At 39.5% G+C, this 21,643-nt stretch overlaps 1 protein-coding gene across 1 annotated transcript in view; it reads left to right on the top strand.

Moving 5' to 3' along the window:
* Window positions 1–21,643, top strand: part of CHCHD3 (coiled-coil-helix-coiled-coil-helix domain containing 3) — a 332,903-nt gene that overhangs the window by 256,439 nt on the left and 54,821 nt on the right. Inside the window, exon 6 of the mRNA XM_053609566.1 lies at window positions 16,680–16,750. Coding sequence (XP_053465541.1) covers window positions 16,680–16,750 — 71 coding nt within the window. The remainder of the gene's footprint in view (window positions 1–16,679; window positions 16,751–21,643) is intronic.

Below are 21,643 nucleotides of genomic sequence, written 5' to 3'. Positions count from 1 at the left end.
TCCTTTCTGGACTATAGTTATATTCTTAAATCTATTACCAAGGGCTAAAACTTAAAGGAATTTAAGCATTTCATTCCTTTTTTCTCTGGAGAGTCAGGGAGAGTGTGTGTGTGTGGGGGGGGGACAAACCCTAAACAACCTCTCATTTTATTGTATGGATAACCTGTTACTTTAGCTAGTTTCTGGTTGAGTATTTGTTTTTCATTTTTCAATATTATGAACCCCATGAAGAATAAATTTTAGCTAAATTTTTATACATATCCTGTTAATTTCACATATTCCTAAAAATGAATCTTTTATGTCAAGGGCATATATCACTGAAAGGCATTTGAAAGATGTTGCCATAAATTATATTTATTTATACTCTTACTAGCAAATTATGAGGGAGCCCATTTCCTCATATACTCATTGGCACCAAATACCATTAACAGAAAAAAAGAAAAAAACTGTAAAATAATTTTAAATAGTTTATGAGTGACCTTGGTCCAGAGAGACACCACAATCTCACAAGAGCCTAAGAGACCAAGCCTGAGGAAATCAGGTCACAGTTTGGTTCTGTACATTTCGGGGAGACAGAAATTGCAGGTAAAATCAGAATACATGGAAGGTAAATATTGGTTCAGCCTGAAAAGTTTGGATATCTTGAATAGCTTAGGAGACATAGGTAGATTTTGAGTTTTCTTTAATTGGCAATAGGTTCAGAGAGTTAAGCTTTGCCTGCAAATTTGTATTCAGTAGCAAGAAACACCTAAGTAAAGATAAGGGAGTCTGTTATCTGCTGTGTGATTCCATGCTAGCAATAAAGGACCTGTTAATTAGAATTTATGGATTGTAAGGCACGACTTAACCCTAAAGCCTTGCCTGTCCTTAGGTCTGGCTTATAATTCAGTGTCCTATTGCTACGAAGTCAGTTTTGTCAGTCTTGTGATCTCTGTTTTAACTTTAACATTAATGTTGTTGTGTCTAAGCTGCAGAGGGGTGGGGGTGTAACAGGGCATGTCTTATCTCCCTTCCCATCACAGCCAAGAACTCAGGGAGGGTTTTTCTGGGTCGTTTACTTGCTGGGAGGATTAAGATTTTCTTTTTAGTCTTCAGTACCTCTGTGTTAAAAATAAATAAAATAGCCAATTTGATAGTTCTAAAATGAAATGATTTTACTAGTCTTTGTCTCACAAATATTTCAAAAGGCTACTCTCAAGGAAATGGCCATTGACAGTATGTCCTAAATACCTGTAATCAAGACCTTCTCCATTTCACCCTCTAATCACAAGGTTTTAAAGAATGGTGTTTTCTGTTAGGTGGAATTTTAGCTTAGAAAATAGTATTTTTTTTTTTTTTTAATTTTGCTTTTGGTTGGGTTTTCTCTTTGGTAGACATCTGGTAATGCACAATGCCAGTGACCAAAGTAGATTCACAAATGAGAAACTGGATGGCTATACTCAGGAAAGTTTCACCTAAGTAGGTTTTCTGAACCAGAATGAAATACTTAGATTTCTCTCTATTAGAATATCTCTATTTCATCTTGCTGGAAATATCTGATGAAATTATATTTTAAAAAGTTCAGTTCTATGCAAAGGTGGGAAGCAGGCAATCTGCCCCCTCAGCCCCTCCCACCTCCTCTATCAGGACTCCAACCCTTTCTCTTCCTTGGAGGATTCCCTTTTTACTCCACATGCTTCTCTTTTGTTTTGGGAAGGGGTCTTCTTGCTCCCACCTATGGTTATGAGTCTTTATTAGGAAGTTAACTGATCATAAAGGATAATGAAGGATTCACTCAGTTTCTCACCCTGGATTCCGAGGAAATGATCTTAGAGGTCTTCTAATTCTCTATGAGAATCTTTAAAATTTGTTTTATCTGTTCTGTGGCTAATGCATGTTCGGTCAATATGATAGACCTTACATCTGAACACTAAATCAGATGACAAAGCCCACTACCTCCTGCAGCATTGGCTCCGTACTGTGTAGCTCCTGAAGACTAGAAGGACAACAGACCTGAAGCTACCTTTGTGTAATATCATTGGTTAGTTAAGGGCAGCAGATCTGAAGCTAGCTTTGTGTAATATCATTGGGTTAGTTAAGGGCAGCAGACCTGAAGCTAGCTTTGTGTAATATCATTGGGTTAGTTAAGGGCAGCAGACCTGAAGCTAGCTTTGTGTAATATCATTGGGTTAGTTAAGGGCAGCAGACCTGAAGCTAGCTTTGTGTAATATCATTGGGTTAGTTAAGGGCAGCAGACCTGAAGCTAGCTTTGTGTAATATCATTGGGTTAGTTAAGGGCAGCAGACCTGAAGCTAGCTTTGTGTAATATCATTGGGTTAGTTAAGGGCAGCAGACCTGAAGCTAGCTTTGTGTAATATCATTGGTTAGTTAAGGGCAGCAGACCTGAAGCTAGCTTTGTGTAATATCATTGGTTAGTTAAGGGCAGCAGACCTGAAGCTAGCTTTGTGTAATATCATTGGTTAGTTAAGGGCAGCAGACCTGAAGCTAGCTTTGTGTAATATCATTGGTTAGTTAAGGGCAGCAGATCTGAAGCTACCTTTGTGTAATATCATTGGTTAGTTAAGGGCAGCAGACCTGAAGCTACCTTTGTGTAATATCATTGGTTAGTTATGGGCAGCAGACCTGAAGCTAGCTTTGTGTAATATCATTGGGTTAGTTAAGGGCAGCAGATCTGAAGCTAGCTTTGTGTAATATCATTGGGTTAGTTAAGGGCAGCAGACCTGAAGCTAGCTTTGTGTAATATCATTGGTTAGTTAAGGGCAGCAGACCTGAAGCTAGCTTTGTGTAATATCATTGGTTAGTTAAGGGCAGCAGACCTGAAGCTAGCTTTGTGTAATATCATTGGTTAGTTAAGGGCAGCAGACCTGAAGCTAGCTTTGTGTAATATCATTGGGTTAGTTAAGGGCAGCAGACCTGAAGCTAGCTTTGTGTAATATCATTGGGTTAGTTAAGGGCAGCAGACCTGAAGCTAGCTTTGTGTAATATCATTGGTTAGTTAAGGGCAGCAGACCTGAAGCTAGCTTTGTGTAATATCATTGGTTAGTTAAGGGCAGCAGACCTGAAGCTAGCTTTGTGTAATGTCATTGGTTAGTTGTTCAGAGCTCCCTGCCCACTAGTCTTTCCAGGTATCTTCAGCTTTCCATTCCTATGGCCCACGCCTGGCCTAGCCCATATTAGCTCTTCAACAGTAGTGCTTTCTAATGAATAAATTTCAGGGTTTTTCTCTAGAAAGCCAGAGAAGGTGACATGAATAAGCCAGGATCATCAAAGTGAGCATCTCTCGTAAATCCCTCAGATTATTAGTGTGAAGTTGTGAATGAGTGCAGAGCTAAACAGTTGCTGGTGGGAGGAGCCAATGTTCACCTGCTTCCTCCACAGCGAGGATTATCATTTATGGCTTTCTTCTTAGCCCGCAGTTTTCAGGAAGCCTCTGTGTGTGTGTGATTGCAGTAGCACTTATGCTAAGGAAGCACCAGAGAGTTTGTTTGTTAAATTTATAGAGTTCCTTTTCACAGGAAATGATACGAGTCCAGCCAGGGTAATGTGGAGTGCAAGCCTGAGATGTGTTGGCAGTTCAGATGCGACACTCTCTGTATAAAGCCATCAGCAGTTGTGCTGTTAAATGTGCATGTGTTATCACCTCATTGAGCACTTCCAAAGAAGACTTATGACCTGGAGAGTGACTGTGTCACTCGAGAGTGGGAGGTCCCTGCCCTGGTAACAATCAGAGAATACTCTACAGGTGTTGCAAACATCACGGTAAATTCTCATGATAACCCTTTTAATAACTGTGAAATTGCTTTGTTTCACCCTTGTAGAAGAAACAGTGAGATATACTACCATGTAAAGAGCTGATAGGTCTCCAGTGTGTAATATAGAAGACCAAAGGGTGAGCATAGAAGGGTTATACTCTCACCACGGAGAAGAGCTACAAACAGTGGAAAGATGTAAGACCTTTTATTGGCATTATGAAAGAAAAGAATAACCATGGAAAACATTACATTTGGGATAAACAGAAAGTCTCAATCTAAGCATGAAAAATGGGGAAAGGATCGGTGATATCTAGATCAGTCAACTTTTTGGCCTGGGAGGAACTTAGGTGTCATGCCTGCTGGAAGTTAAGCAATGATTACTTATAAAAAATATATAAGCCCATGATAAAACCTTAAATTGTTATGGAAGGCTATAAAATAGAGAGGAAAGGCGTCTTCTCGCATCTGTAACAGCTGTTCCTGGTAGAACATTTCTGGGTATGTATGTGTACGTGTGTGTCTGCTTAGCATCTTACGAAATGCACTGTTCAAAGGATTTTGTAGCTTTCTGTTTTGATACTTCTTGGACCTCTTTCCATATCAGTCTTTCCATAGATTGCTTTTATTCCTAAAAGGGTCAGCTTAAACTTCTTCAGTAGAGAGAACTCTGAGAAAATTGTCTGACAGAAATAGCTAGAGAAATTAAAAGGAAATAAAATCACAGCTAACTTAAGAACAGAATATGAAGGGTAGTTAGATACTTCAGATAAATATAAGACTTCAGAGACTCATTAGAAAAACCATGTCCTAGAAATAAAAAACTCTACAGAGCGATCCTATGGTACTGTAATTCTTTACTAATTATACATTTATTTATTTGACTTTAAAATTTATGCCTGTCTCCCCATTATGCTGTAAGGTCCATAAAAGGGGGACACATGTCTGTTTGCTCACCTTTGTATTCTAAGTTCCTACCCTCGTGTTTGGCACAGACCTTTAGTATTTATAGAATGAAGAAATAAACAAGTAATAGGAAACCTAGAATGCCAGACGAGTTTTTGCTGCAGTCATTTATTTAAATTGCCCAGGTGAAGAAACTGAGATGTGGGGTAATGTAACTGAGGTTATCTTGGTGTAGTGGCAAGGCTGTCAGTGAATCTAGGATTCCTATTCTAATTAGAAAACTAAATCAAGGAAAAAGGAACTGAGACTCTTAATTAGTGACGTTTCTAAAGCTTCTGGAATAAAACTAGAAATGCCAGAAGCAGCTCTGAATAGCTTGTTTCTTTATATGAGAAATAGTCAAGATGGAATGAAAGGGTAATTACAAAAGCAGTTTATTAATTTTGCCAAGGTACCCGGGAGACAATGGGACTTTCATGAAATGTGGCTTCTCAGAGATGATAAGATTTGATGCTAGAGTTAAACATGGCTCTAAAATGTTTTAATTCTTCCTGTTCTTTGTTGGAAAAGGAGAGAGAAGGAAATGGAGATTTCTGACGAGCAGAAGGGAAGCCTCAGTACAAAGGAGAAAGATGCTCGGGTGTCATTGCATTTGACTTTGTTGAAGTTATTCATGAGGTATATGAAAAGCAAACATCTGACAGGCAGAAGACAGTCTATTCCTGATTAGTTTGACCCTGTATATCATAAACAGAGAATGACTTAAATTAGAAAGAGGTGCATTTTCCCCTTAGTTAGTAAAAGTTCAGAGGCAGACAGTCAAGGGTTGGCCTTCTGGCCTTGTTGTTTTGGAGGCCCAGGCACCTGTTGTTCTATTCCAACACCCTAACACAGGGTTTCTCTCTTTACAGTCAGCTCACATCCCAATATGGCTGCTGGAGCTCTGGCCATCACATCTACACTGCAGACTAGAAAAAGGAGCACAAGGCAAAAGGGCTGAAAAGATTCCATAGCAGCTGAGCTCAGCCCCCTTTAAGCAGCCTGCCTGGAAGCCCCACGTAACACTTCTGCTTAGAGCTCACCCTAACTGTAACAAGTTTGGAATTTTAGTTTGGTTGACTACATATCTAGCTCAAAACTAGGGTTATCTAAGAAGGAAGAAGAGATGTTGGAATAAGCCAATGATAGTTTTGTTTGCACAGGGAAGCAGCATTTATCTTAAGTAGCTATAGAATGGAATAGGATTTTTGATTCATTAGAAACTGCTTAGTCATTTATTATTAGTGATATGGAGAAATAGGGCTGAGAAAAATTAAAGTATACTTATCAGCATACTCAAATGTTTACTAACAAATTTAGGGATACTGTATGTAGCCTTTGGAGTTTAACACTTAACCAAATCAATAGCAGTGCTGAATGTTAGAAACACAGACGTGCAGTCTGAATCCAGCTCCCTGGCGATTGCTCTTCAGGTTCCTTTGTAGCTGTGTAGATAAGTTGATGGGAATCCAGGCTCTTTGGTACCTAGGAGAGCCAAGGGTTGTTGGCACAAGTGGTATTGTGACTGGGAACTTTTGCCTTCCACCAGGAGAAACCAGGCTGTATGCCAAGTACTGAACTTACTCCACATTGCCCAGTTGATACACTCATCCCGAAAGATAAAGTCCTCGTTTTAGCTGCTAGAAATTGAGACTCCGTTTAAATCCAAAGCATTCCTTGGTGTACCTTTTAGAAACAGAGTATTAGATCTGATATCCCGTGAATCTGGACCAGTGCTGACAGTTCACAAGCTATTTATATATTATAATGGTTTGATTTACCTATCTTGGTGGGAGGGGAACTGTGGTAAAGAACAAGAGAAGGTGATGAAAGGAGAGAGTCCGGAGAAGTGGCCGCGAGGCCAGGGGCTTTACGAGTTCCCGTCATAAAAGGTTCTTTAAGATGACAACTTCTCTGTTCAAGGGTTGCTTTTCTTACCACTGTTCTGCTCACTTCTAACATACTTTAACATATACTGGAACATTCCTTCTTTCCTGTATACAAACCATTAAAAAAAAAAAAAAGGGAAGAAAAGAACAGAACAAAGGATATACAGAAACGTAAGAAAGGCAAAACCCAAACCAGCCCTTAGGCTTTCTGATAGAAGATTTTTTAGAAGAAATACTGAAACCACTAGATAAACTAAATGTGGATTATTTGTGATGTTTAAAAAAAAAAAAAACTCTATAGCTCTTAAAACCATGGTAAAAAAAAATGTGATTACATTGCAGAGTCAGTGTCTTGATTCTTTGTAATTTCTATAAAAAGACAGGACGGTTGACAAGCTATGAACTCTTTTTGAGCATCTGATGCTGGCGAATAAATGACTATTTTCAGAGCTTCTGTGCCTGGAATTGTGCCTGCACTGCAGCATTAAATTGGATGCTCAAATGCTCAGCTCTTAACTTTGGGGAGACGCACTGACCTGCTGATTCTCTGTTACAGCAAAAAGCACAAATAAGACTGTTTTGAATATAGCTTATTCAATAATACGAATGCTCTTATTGGTATTGGTGTTTGTACACTCTGGCCGAGCCCTTCTTTATTTGAATTGGCTAGCCACTTAGAGCGACATTTGTGTTTGTGAGACCTACAGTGGTTAGTGATAATGATAGATCAGCTTAGAAAGGAGACAGCCACACCTTCAGCCAGTCTGCTCACTTCCAACATCAGACTTGGTCCTCAGTGCTAGATGCCGGTGGAGCTGCCATAGTCCGTGAATGGACAGTGAATCACAACATCATTCTCTAGGAAATAGTTTCCAGCTACCAGAATATAAGTTATAGTTCAGCTGTAGTGTGTGTTTGTCACCACACCCTAATCTCCCCATGGAGCATTCTGTATAATAACTAACAAAAGCCAGTTAAACTTTTCTTACGACCTCTTTGATTTGCTCTTTGCTTGTATGCTACAGGTATGATCATATTAGTCATAATGGAACAGAAATGGGATTCTGAATCTGAGAAAATGCTGCAAGGACACTGTGTGTGTGCGTGTTTTCTTTTGATTTAATTTAGAACTTGAAAACAGATACTTTTCCAATGTAGCAATAATGTGTATCTGTGCCTGTGCATTTTAATACACACTTTTAAAAGGGAGGCTTTCTGAAAATGGCAAGTGGCAGTGTGTCACACATTTGAAACTTGGGCCACAGCCAGCCCAGAGAGACTTGGGAAAGATGCCCACTCTGGTTGATTCCCATTTCCTTCCTACTCTGTCTGAAAACTCTGGTCTTCGGCATGAGAAAACCAGATGGGTAAATCCCCCCAACACCCCAAGTTAGAAGTTGAAAGGAGATTAGAAAGAAATACTGGGATGCTCCCGTCTGAAATCAACCATGCTGCTTTGTGCATGATTTTGTGCTGTTACCTCAGCTGTCTGCAGCAGGTATAATAAATTGGTTCAGTAAACACTCATTCCCAATTCCTTTCTTCACTCTAGAAATGAGGAAACAAAATACTCACTTTCCTAGGCTTCTTTGCAGCCGGTTGTGCATGATATCTAGTTCTGGCCAGAGAGGTGGAAGTGGGAATCTCTTTACCTTCCTCAGGGCATGGAAATGATAACTGGAGGTCCAGTAGCTATCCAGAGACTGAGGGGACAAAAGGCAACTGCTGACAGTGGCTGAAAGAAAGACAGACTAGGGCCTGTCTATATTTGTTGATATACTCAGCAGCTGCGTCAGCCCTGGGTTTCCAACGTCCAGACTTATTATTACGCGAGAACAATAAACCCCTTACTGTTTGTAGCCTTCACTGTTACTATACTGTTTTTGGAATTAAACACTATCTTAAGTGATAACCGTTTCCTTTTTGTGTAGCATTGCAGGCTGGAGTGGCTGTCAATTTGTAGGAGACATAATATAGTATTTCCTCTTTGCTATAACATTTCATTTGCTTTGGACTTGTTTTTATCTTATCTTGTTTTAAAGAAGAGTGAAAGTTGAAGTACAATTGCGGGCGTCACTCTAACATTTCTGTAGGTTTTGTGTGTCAGGTATTTGCTGAGTGCTCTTAAGTATGATGATAAATAGGACAAGAGACTTGCCCTTGAGGAACTTACGGACTAGTTGGGGAGAACACAGACGCATTGTTGGTACAGTGTGGTGAGAGCTCACTGAGTGTCTGTTCTTTTTGAGAACACAAAGAATGCAGACTAGTTAGCTTTTACTATATAATGAACCACCCCAAATATAGTGACTTAAAACCATCACCTTTTGTTCACCTGCTGATTCTACAGGCTTTCAGTATTGTCATTATCAGCTGGGTTATAATTTCTGCTAGGCTTACTCCTCCTGAGTTGGCTGAGGTTCGGCTGGTCCAGGGTGCTCTCAGCTGGGTTCGCTTCCCGTCTGTCTTACTCAGCAGGCTAGCCTGTGGTCATTGACATGGCATCTGGACAGCGTTCCAAGAGCGAGGCCTGGGTTTGGAACTAGCATACCATCACTGCTGTCACATGCTGTTGGCTGGAGCAGATCACAAACATAGCTCAGACTGAGAGGTGGGGGAGTAAACTGCATCCCTTCATGATGACAGAAGCTGCCAAAGTCTTGTTGCCAGGGGTCATGAATATAGAAAAGAGTAAAGAATTGTGGCTACTCTTGCAATCTGCCACAGAGTTCTGAGGGAATGGGGAGAAATAGCAACAATTTTCTTAAAGGATTTTATCTTACATTGTAAAAACATAGGAAAATAGCATGCTCTTTTTTATTAGCACAGATTACCATTTTTCATCATAGTTGAAATCTCTGATATTGCCAGTTTCATCTCTTCTTTCTTTTGAACATCACTTTTAAAAATAACCCATAATGGCCTGATGTAGTGGCTCACACCTGTAATCCTGATACTCTGGGAGGCTGAGCCTGGAGGATCACGTGACACCAGGAATCATGACTAGCTTGAGCAAGAGTGAGATAGAAAAACAGAGAAAGTTAGCTGGGCAGGGTGGTGCGCACCTGTAACGCCAGCTATTGGGGAGGCTGAAATAGGAGGAAACCTTGGGCCTAGGAGTTTGAGGTGGTTGTGAACTATGATGATGCCACTGCACTAGCCTGGGTGACGGAACGAGACTCTGTCTCTAAAAAAAAGAAGAAAGAAAGAACCCATGAAAAAATGTTGCTTTGAGAAAGGAAGAGTAACATGTCAAACAGTGCAGGATTGAAATGTGGTTGAACTTTTCTTTACTTCCGTATTTCTCATGGACCATGTCGGGGACTTCTGTTTCCTCAGATGCTCCATAATTAAAAGGTTCCATAAGCAAATCAGTTTGGGGACCATGAATGATATTTTTCATCTTGGGGATTCACGATGCATATTAAGAACCAAGGCTCTGGGAAGTCCTGGCATTAAAGAACTTTTGCTATTTAATTTAGTTAATTGGATTTTATTTGTGAAAAGGCCAGATGTTACTGGTTTGGTTTTATGTATGCTGGTTAGTTAGTTCCATAACTATTAACACTGTCCAGCTGTAACATTTCCTGTTCTTCTGAAGGAATAGAAGAAAAACAGGGCGGGTGAGCGTTGTGCACACCATTCAGTAATGTCTGGTGAGTGGAAGCAAAGACTTTTTCTTAAAAATTTAAATTGTTATTAAAATGGCCTTTTAAAGAATTACTCCATCACTATGCAGTTTTTACAACTGTTCTAGTAATTTTTAATATTATAGGTAATATTCCTAAGTCCCAGGTACTATTCAGGGAGTCTTATATATGTTGTCTTACTTAATCCCCAAAGAACTTCTGTTAGGTAATGATTATTATTGTCCCCATTTTACAGATGGGGAGCAACTGCTGAGGTTAAGTCATTCAGTTTCACAAGGGCAGAGTCCGATTCAGCCATCTGCCTCCAAATTCAAGTTCTTTACCACCATACTGTACTGCTCAGAATTACCCATCTACATGCAGAGTGCTGGGGACAACGTACATATTTTAAATGAAACGTATTAGCAGTTGCGTACAGTGGAGCAGTCTCAGTCTCAGTCGGTTTGTTGCCTGCGTTTTCAGTAATTGACCCAGTTTAGATTGGAAGATGTTTTTATATAGAAAATAAAAAGTTACTGCCAATAATGCTCTGTCCTCTAATATAGATGACAGAAATATCTTTCAAATAATAGAGAATTATATTGTTCTTTTGAAGATAGTTCACCTCCTAGGAGCTCATTCTGCTTATCTTTTGAGAAAGGAAGGCATGTCTTTATTAGATTTTTGATAGCCTAAAACATCAAGAAGATACTATCATTCTACTGTGAGTTTGTGAAATCTACCTTCTCAAAGAAAATCTTAGTGGAAAACGTCTTTTATGCTTATATCAAAACAGTAAAAAGTTCTATTTTAAAGGAAGAAATAATTAAATCAAACCTTTGGTATTTGATTTGGATCACATTTACCTGCCACAAATCCACATCACCCCTGGACTCATCACGTTGATAAGGCCAGAGACACCACAGTGCCAATATGAATAAGATACTTCGAATTTTAGACTGTAGAGGACCTCCCAGGCCCAGAAGCAATTTGCCCTGACCCACAGCAGAGGCCATTTATCAGAAGACCGCCTTGTAAGACTATGTGTCTATTTCTCCGCTTGTTCTTTTTGCTTCTCTTTTTAAGGTCACCCTAACAGGGTTTCTGCTCTGCCCCATACAATACGCGGACTTCTTTGGAAATATGAATGTGGTTGTTACTTATTTGAAGCACAGACCATACTAGTCTTGAAATTTAGCTATTAGAAAATGATCAGACCAAGGTACAACTGATGTAAGTATGTCCTACTGCAAGCTGTAAGGTTAACCAAATAAAAAACATAATTATAAGGATGACCTTAAAGTAACAGTCATCTGTAATTAGTAAACAGGGTAGCAACACTCACAACCTCTTACCATCCAAGACAACACCGATCACAAAAACAACTTTTCTACAAATCATTGTACCACTCAGTATTCATTTGGAGTAGAACTTTGTAGTGTTGCTAGGCAGTGTGTGAAGATGGAGTTCTTAGGACATTTTGGGGTTCACCATTGATTGGCTGATGATACTATGGATGGGATGGGTCACGAAATTGGAGCACCTTTGTAAAGATTATAGCTGTATTTAATTATGGAAGGTGGTTATTTGCTATCATTCTTTAAAACACTGATTATTTTTCATTTTGAATGACTAAATAATATATTATTCCTTTATTTTCTAGAAACCCAATAGTTCCCAAACTTAGTGTATATTCAGAAGTATATAAGATGTTTGTTAAAAATGAAGCTTCCTGGCCCATCCCCAGAGATTCGTGGTGTGGGCCAGTACTTTACAAGTAAGTTTGAAGCACGTAGTCCCCGGGCCTCTACCCACAGGCTCACGAAGCAGTGGGGTGAGAGTTGGGGCGACTTCCTATACATGGGGACCTGGAGCCCAGGCAGCCCCCAGGGAACGTCCAAAACCATTCGAGCCGCCTTCCCTTGGAATAGCCAGTCAGCCTCATCCTCACAACATGGGCAGTTAACACTTCATGCGCTAAAGATTGGCCTTCTGGAAGCAGGAGGGCGACTCCCATAGCGTAACAGTGTGGGCAGTCTCAGTTATTAATGGCTAATGGGGAAGGAGGGCCTGATTGAGGCCACTGTCTCTATAACTCTTTGATTCCCTCTCTTTAGTTCCTTCTTTTGTTTACCTCCTGTTCTGCATTTCATAATCAGACTGGAGGAAACTTAGGCTTTCCTAAGCATACCTACCCACTTACTGAAGTGAAACTTACTACATGTAGAATATAAAAAAAAGTCTGAACACAATAACTAAGAAAATGTCATGAAGGCTCTGTTAACCCGTTTGATGAAAATATTTCAAATTGTATATAAAACCAGCACACTGTACCTCATGATTGCATTATTGTACACAGCTATGATTTAATTTAAAAAAAAAAAAGGCTCTTCCTGTGTGACTATGTGGCTTTCATTATTGAGTGAAAGAGTAGGTCAAGGTTGTCATTGTATCAGTAACGTCTAAGCATGCAACAGTGCCATTTAAAAATTAGCGCCCCATCAGAAAGAACACCGTAGTGCTCACCACTGCTGAAACAGGATATTTGCATAGTCTCAAAGGATCTCCCATAAGATGTCAGTTACCAAAAGAAGATCAGTGGCTTTGTTGTGGAGCAACCCTGCAGACATCACCTTAATCAAGGGATCAGAGTCAACATCAGTGAAAAGACCTGCTGCATGGTGTAGCCCTTGAAGTCACACATGGGGAAGGGCACATTGCTTCTATAGTAGTATTCTCCGCACAGAGCACAGACTCACTCTGGCCGCAGAAAACATCAGACAAGACCAGCTGGCAAGTCATGGTACGAAGTATCTGACCAGTATTCTTCAGAAGTGCCCAGATTACAAAAGACAAGGAAAGCCTGGGAATTATCACAGATTAGAGGAGGCCTAGGATCTGGGGCGTCTAAACGCAGCTTTTTATCCAGGATCGCTTTCTGGACCGGGGAAAGAACACTAGCAGAAAAACAGGAAAAATTCAAATAAAGTCTATAGTTTGGTTACTACTTTTGCACCATCGTTAGTTTATTACTTTTGATAATCGTACTATGATGTTGCCTTGAGGGAAACCTAGAAGATATCTGGAAACCTTCTGTTTCTTCCTTCTGTCCTGTAAGCCTAATAAAACTTTTCACAAAAACAAATTGAAAAAAGTCCATTTGTCCAGCAGTGTGTGTGCGCTACAACAGCTTAGTATTCAAGACTATAAAATTTTGACTCAGCCAACCTCTTCAGTGGGTATGCCACTGAACACACTTTTGTGTTCTAGCCCAGTTATTTGTTGTTGTTAATTAACCCGTGGGGAGGGGGAGTAAGCCAATTTTTCTAGGTATCACAAAGTGTTTAAATCCAGTGTAACAACTAGCTGCATACCCACCCCTCGTTTTAAGATACAGAGCAGCGCAGTGAGCCCCAGGTCTTCCCGTCATTGATGGTATTCGGCCCGCCTTGTCCCCTGCTACCACTGCCACGTAACTGCTGCCCACTGAACATGATCAGTGGGATTTGGTGTTTTCTATTCTTAGTCATTATCTTATACCTTTCAAAACTTAAACTGCATCCTAGCACATCACATGTGCAACTTGCTTCTTTTGCTCCGCATGTTTCATTCATTCTTTTTCTCTACTGAATACCTTCCCACCCTGTGAGTACCCAGTGTTTATCTGGCAAACATATTGAGGGAGTATTCGTCATCGTTTGTGGTTGTGATAGGTGTTCAGGCCAAAGGAGATGCCTACTCTTTCTGAACTCCAGTAACGCTATCTATGATTTTTACCTTGGCGTTTGTGACTTTTCATCCCATATCAGATGAAAAGCTTATTGGGGATCTGATTCCCCAAGATGGATGTTGTTGGAGTAATAAACATTTAATTTTGTTGAGTGAGTAAATCCTTAGGTGAATTAAACACTGCCTACATCCTGATCTTGGGCATACTTGTTTTTATTCCCATCATTGTTGCTTGGTGTTGCCTCCTGGGGACCTTTCTTTGTTAGAAAGATTCATGCGATGTGGGAGCTGGTCATTGGGGTGGAAGTATGGAGTGTGTGCCTAAAGCTTTAATTTAGAATTTTGTGCTAAGTTTGCTGGCAGTACAGGTACAAGGTTCTGTGTTTAAGATCCTATGTTGACAAATCAGGAATAATTTTATCTGCATTTGGCATTACAAAGCAGAGAGGAGCTGACTATGTTATGACAGAATTCTTGATTTTGTGCATATTCTTATTAGAAAACTGAATATTTACTTTTGATCATTTAGAATCTGTACCCAGAATGGAATTACACAAGTGAGTTGTTTTCCTCCAAAATCATTTTATTTGAATGCTGATCTTACTGTGCAAAAACATTTTTGCAGCTCTCCCGCCCATCTTATTTGATTTCTACAGCAGCCTTGGCAGAGATGAGCAGGGCTAATATTATAATCCATATTTTATGGGTTAGGGATACTGGAAGGGAAGCTGGGGAAGGTTGGAAGACCCTGCTCAAGGTCACACAGCAGAACCAGAGACCAGACCATTCAGCTTAGACCTGTATCTGTCCAGATATTACAGTTTCAGTGCTTAAAATAAGTGGAAGTAAAAATTAAGATGTTATTGCTTTGCTAGCATTTTAATAGATAATTCAATAACATAATGTCCACTTGATAGTTCATCAGAGTAATCTGGGAGTTTCTCATCATTGTTAATAATAGATTAGTGACCGCCTTTCTGCTGCCCTCTTTGTTAGAAAGATTCAAAGAAAAGCTTAAGCCAAGCATTGCAAACAAGCAATTGTGACTTGTATTTTAAAGGAAAGAAAATCTTATAAGTGAAACAGATAAAAAGATGTGACATAACCTAAAGTTAAAATATCTGGGAAGACAAATGGCTTTTTGATAGCTCAAGACCTACAAATGAATTAAAACCTCTCAGCATATAGACTAGTGTAGTTGATCACTCAGATTGCAGCTTTAAGTAATGCAGAAGCAGTACACTTAGAATATCATCTTCGTGTCAGAAATGCACCTTTGTGCTTGAAAATGATAAAAAATTACAATCGATCTTTACAACTGTTGTGTTCATCTTTATTGATCAGGTGCAAGAAAGATAAATCGTAGCCCAAATAAGATTATAGTAAATGTTAGCGTCGTAGGGGACTGTCGGTTGATAGAAAGCCATTCATCATCTCAAACGGTGACTTGTCCGTGGCTTCAGCTACCCTGAGTCTGCTGTCTAATCACATACCTATTGATTTTATCTACATCTAAGAAACCTGGATGTGACTGTCATTGTGCAACCCAGATTGTTAAATGCAAAGGGGTCACTGGTGTGAAGAGGATTTCATTTTCATTTTTTCACCAACCAACAATGATTTATTAAAAAGTAAACTACCCTAAGCCTTGCATGTGAAACCGGAGTGATTAGGGAATGAAAGGTACATGGTAGACGTGGTATTATGTTGGGTTTTTTTTGTATTGCAGTGTATTTTGCAGGGCATTTCATTGAGTCTGAAAGGTCATAGGGTCATTTAGGTCACCCCCTGCAGTAAGACCGGTTTCAATGTAGCTAGTCCAAATGGATAACTAAATTTTGCTATGCTAGGAAGGGTAGCAAAACTTTGCCATTACACCTGGGTTCATGTAGTTTGTATGTTCATTCACATAATATTGGAAACATTTTTTTGTATTACAGTTACCTAAATTTGTCCCATTGTTCCTCCTGATTAGTTTTAAATGTTGCCGCTCTTGTGGGTATATGGAAATGACAGAACAGATTCTATTCCATACAAAATTAATCTTGAGGCCAAAAATATTGTATAGAAAGAAATGATCCTTTAATATCCTAGTTGGAGCATGGATGGGATAAAGGGCAAGTATGAATGTGTGTGAATTCCACTTTTTAATTTCAAGCATCCTTTGGTCTTGCAGTGGGAGATTTCAAATACAGGCAATCTAGATAAGTTTTTAAAAATGTTAGGAATTTGGCTCGGCACCTGTGGCTCAAGTGGCTAAGGCGCCAGCCACATATACCTGAGCTGGCGGGTTCGAGTCCAGCCCGGGCCCGCCAAACAGCAATGACAGCTGCAACCAAAAAATAGCTGAGCTTTGTGGTGGGCGCCTGTAGTCCCAGCTACTTGGGAGGTGGAGGCAGCAGAATTGTTTGAGCCCAGGAGTTGGAGGTTACTGTGAGCTGTGATGCCACAGCACTCTACCCAGGGGGACATCTTGAGGCTCTGTCTTAAAAAAAAAAAATGTTAGGAATATGAGTATATATATAGCCATTTCTTTATCTGTGTACCATTGATTCTACTGTGATTGAAATGAGTAGCTTTACATGTATTTTTATAAGTATCCTTGCCGCTTGTGTAAGAAATCCTGCTGCTGCTTGAGTGGCCGAAAGAAGGTTTTATGTATTTTTTGAAATTGTCAGTCATCTGCATATCTTGTCGTCTTGCATATTGAAAACTTTGCAATCAATCTTTGTTCACAGAGCTCTGAGTTCTACAAAGTCACCACCGAGCAATATCAGAAGGCTGCTGAGGAGGTGGAAGCAAAGTTCAAGTAAGTTTTTAATAGTATTATAATTATCTACTGTTCTTAACAAGAGGAAAGCACAATTTTAATTGCTTTTTGAATATAAGGTAATTTGTTATGTAGCACTCCGTAATACTCAGTGGAGTTTTTGGGTGGTTGAGGTGGAGACGTGTCATCTTCTATACTGGAATTGAGACGCACCAAGAGGACATCGCAGGAAAGTTTGTTGCGACTCATCCTGTTTTATGAGCTAAGTTGAAAGCAACGGTAATGGAATTTTCATTTGGAGTAATATATAAGAAACAAAGCCCCCGATTATGAAGGTGATGTTAAATTGCTACTATAATCAAAGCATAGAAACCATTCACTTTTGTATAATGAAGTGATGGGCATGTACAAATCTGGGCATCTGCCTTTCTCCTGGTGGGCTGTTTTCATTTCTTCACATGTACCGTGAGAGCATTTAATCATAGACTTTACCTGGCCCTTGATTATGAAGGTGACGTGAAATCACTACCTATATTAATCCTTGGAATGTTTAAATGAATGTTCTGTAATTGATGGATCAGAGTGTCTGTGACCAATAACCTCGTATTTCCCTTTGCTACCAGATCTCACATTAGGTAAGAAGACATCATTCAGAATTTTTGAGTATATAAGTAGTTCTATTGTGTAACCTCTGTTAGGAGCACATGTGCAAATTAGTGAAGCAAAAAGGTGTTGTGACAGAGTTAGTTGAAAGATTGCATTGGGCTCTGACCTCCTTCCTTGAACATGTTTATAAGCATTTGATAAATGATTTAACCCTAAGGTGGAGTCATTACTTCCTACAACAGTACAATTTGTGAGGTAATGGATATTAGTGTTATTTTAATGTTGATTAAAATAAGATTTTTTTTCAAAGATAGTTTGAAATTTATTTAAATAGCCAAAACCTTCAATCTTCCTCAGTGAATCATCTCGTTAGGGGCAGCAGAGAAAAGCCCTCCGAGAAAGGGCCACAAATCTCTCTCTAAAGGATTCATATGAGATCTTAAAGATGTAGAACTTGGTGTAGATTTTATTTTAAATGTTACTCTACATATATTTTTTTAAGTCATGTATTTTTCTTACATGACTTTATTTTTCTCCCTAATGATAAAACAACATTTATTCTATAAACCTTTTTGTCTCTATACTATGAGGTTTTTTTTTTTTTTTTTTTTTTTTTTGAGGCAAGGTCTTACTTTGTCACCTGGCTAGACTGCAATGGCATGGTCGCAGCTCAAAGCAACCTCAAACTACTGGACTTAAGCAATCCTCCTGCCTCAGCCTCCCAGGTAGCAAGGACTATAGGTGTGCACCACCGTGCCTGGCTAATCTCTCTGTTTTTGGTAGAGACGGGGTCTCACTCTTGCTCAGTCTGGCCTTGAACTCCAGACTACAGGTCTGAGCCACTCACTGCTCCTGGCCCTACAGGAAACTTTGACTTGGCTCCCTAGGTATTCCTTCATTATAAAATATTTACTGTAAAAATAACTAAAATATAATATGCATCAGAGAGCAATTCTGACTAGCATAAAGGAGATGTTTTTTGGTTGAGGATTAAAGAAGAGTAATAAACAGGTAGAAGGGAAAGATACTCCAGAGGAAAATCATGTTCTTGGTGACTGAAAAGTAAATAGCTAGAAGGGAAAGATACTCAGGAGGAAAATCATGTTCTTGTTGGTAACTGACAGGAAAATGGTTTGACTCAGACTAGTGCACCATAAAGTTGGAAAGGAGGTTAGGGTCATCAGCTGCTGGGTTAAGAAGTTTGGTTTTTATTTAGCAAGAAGTCTTGGGAGCTGTTTGACCAGGTGAATTCCCTGGAAGAGGAATCTGACCATGGATGTTGAGATTTGGTTGGAGGAATGAAAAACAAGAACCAGCAGTGTCAGATTAGGGAGGCTCCACAAATGAAAGAGAAAGAAAAAGAAATTGGTGCAAAAAAAGCTGTTCTGAGGTTAGATCTGAATTGGTGGTTGATTGGTGCATAATTAATAATTTGCCAGTTCTACAAAATACCACATACTGTGTAGCTTAAATGACAGATTTATTTTCTCAGTCTGAGATCACAGTGTTGCCAGGGTTGGTTTCTTCTGAGGCCTCTCTCCTGGGCTTATAGACGGCCAAGTTCTCCCTATGTCTTCTCACAGGCTTGTCTTCTGTGCTTGTTTTTGTCTGAATCTTCTTTTCTTATAAGGATATTAGTCATATTGGACTAACATCCACCCTTAAAGACCTCATTTTACCTTAATCACTTCATTAATGACCTTCTCTCCAAACACGGTCACATTCTGATGTACTAGGCATTAGAACTTCAACCCCCAAATTTAAGGGGAGGGAGGAGACATGATTCAGCCCATAATGTTTAAATAGAAGGGGCAGAAGAGAACCAGAATTATGAGTTTAGCAGATGGAAAAATTGGTGAAAAGTAGATTTTATAGAGAGATAAGTCTGGTTTAAATGAGAAAAAGCTGTCCTGAAGCCCTGCCCAGCTGCCGTGGCATTCAGCCTGGACTAGACTACTGGAAAATGAGAGGCCATAGGAAGCACAAAGTTAACATCATTGAGGCCTTATCTTCTAACAGTCAACAGTGACCTGTAATTTGGACTTAGTTTTAAATACAACCTACACAGCATCTGTCATTCTCTTAACCTTTTAAAGACACTATTCTATATAAACTCCTACTCATCTGGCCAAACTGTATAGTGAGGATTTGGCCTTGACCAAGGAGAGACCTGGACTTTGTGCCAGGATCCTGGGAGATAACCTCCAAACCAGTGGTTCTCAACCTTCCTAATGCCGTGACCCTTTAATACAGTTCCTCATGTTGTGGTGATCCACGACCATAAAATTACTTTTGTTGCTACTTCTAGAAAGGTTGAGAACCACTGCTCTAAACCCTTGAAATTTCCTAAATGATAGAGATTGTTACTTTTGGTGGGCCTCTTGAGCCATGTGGTGTCAGCTCAGTCTCTGGAGAGGTGATTTTAATCATGTGTGGGATCAGTCAACCAAGCTGTTCGATGAAGCTCCAATAAAATGCTGAACAACAACAACAAAAAAATTGCTGAACATAGTGGCCCAGGTGAGTTTCCCTGGTTGACAGTCCTCATGGGTACTGATGCCAGCAGGCTTTGTATCTGGAACCCTCCCAGACTCTCTGCTATTTATTCATGTCTTCTTTTGGCTGATTTTCCATGTCCTTGCCCTGAAATAAGCCACAACTAAGTTGAATAGCTTTCAATGAGTTCCGTGGGCCCTTATGGTGAATTACTGAATTCAGGGTGGTTTGGGGAGCTCTCCCTGCTTTCTAATGTCAGAAGTGAAGGCGGCTTGGAGATGGTACCCTCATATTTGGCAGTTTGGCTGACTCCAGTGGAAACAAAAACACAGGTTTTAACACAACAGGGAGAAGTTTCAAAAGCTAGTTTTTCGGAGAGTCATTTGCATTATATCATTTTTTTTTTCAGCTACTACCTACTAGACTGAGCTTCATAGGATGTTTTATTTTGATTTGTAATGAATTCATTAACTTCACACCTAGGAAGGTGAATGCTGTTTCTCCTTAGAAATTTGGCCACCTTAGATAATAATGACTCTTTAGTCTTTGTAAGGCAGTATAGTATATTCTTTCCATTGCATGACCAAGCTTTCTTGCAGGCCAGATTATGTTCACAGGCTTCTGTCTGTATGATCAGCTTAGCATCTGTAAGCTTCACCTGGAAGACCTCTGATCATCTAGAACAAGCGTCCTCAAACTGCGGCCCACAGGCCACATGAAGCGGTGTGAATTGTATTTGTTCCCATTTCGTTTTTTACTTCAAAATAAGATATGTGGAGTGTGCATGTTTTTTTTTGTTTAAACTATAGTCCAGCCCTCCAACAATCTGAGGGACAGTGAATTGGCCCCCTGTTTAAAAAGTTTGAGGACGCCTGATCTAGAACATGAACTAAGCAGTCCTGTTAGTCAACAGGCTCTGAAGCATTTTGAAGAAGATTTGGTTAATTTTATCTGATGGACATAGGATTCATTTGGATGCATCTTGGTTACAGGAGATGAAAGGTTTAAAATTGCAATTTCAAGGACAACATTGTATACCTGATAGAGGGCAACATAAAAACCACTGTGAAGAGAAAGTTAAGAGTATTTGAGGCTGCATGTGACCAATACTGGTTGCATCAATGGATCCTACCAAGATACCCGATGAAATCATGTAGGGATGCTTAAAATATTAACTCACACCTCAGTCTCAGTTTATAGTTTTGGCAGTAAACCGTGAAAACACTTTAGAATTAATGGATTTTCTTCTACTTTGTCCGCACATCATTCATTCCTAGACCTCTTTTGGGACTCCCCCCGCCCGCAAAGCTCCAGATACACAGCTACGAGGAAAACAGGCCAGGATCTCAGCAGCGTGGAGCTTGGAGTTTATTAGAGAGTAACAGAGGGATGCAAAATTTTTTAAATGATTATCTTTTTAAAACTCCAGAGTTACTGCTCCTTTGATGACATGATTATATCCCTAATGACTTTCAAATTATGGACAGTGTTATTTATCCCAATTCCATTGGAAGTTAAAGGATTTGAAGATAATTTGTATTGTTTATTTTCCCATAATAAGTTTAAATTTAGTTTTAGTTATAAAACCTAAATCACTGAGAGCAGCCAGCATTCTGTTTATATTTAGCTTTTATTCCAAAGGCATGCATTTCCCTCCGCCAATCCTACTAAAATAGTAATTATCAACACTTGATGTGACATTCTAGAGCGACTCATGGTGCTAGTTCCCAGTTAATACAGTGCTAGTCCCATTTTATAGCTCATCTTAATGAAAATTATGTTTCGTATTAATCCATATATTCTATTTCATAGGTGATTAATTAAAGAAAA

Source organism: Nycticebus coucang, chromosome 11 (assembly GCF_027406575.1).
Source record: "Nycticebus coucang isolate mNycCou1 chromosome 11, mNycCou1.pri, whole genome shotgun sequence".
In the NCBI taxonomy this organism is placed as follows: domain Eukaryota; kingdom Metazoa; phylum Chordata; class Mammalia; order Primates; family Lorisidae; genus Nycticebus; species Nycticebus coucang.
Note: the sequence above shows the minus strand (reverse complement) of the source record. Positions and strands in the feature narration are given on the sequence as shown.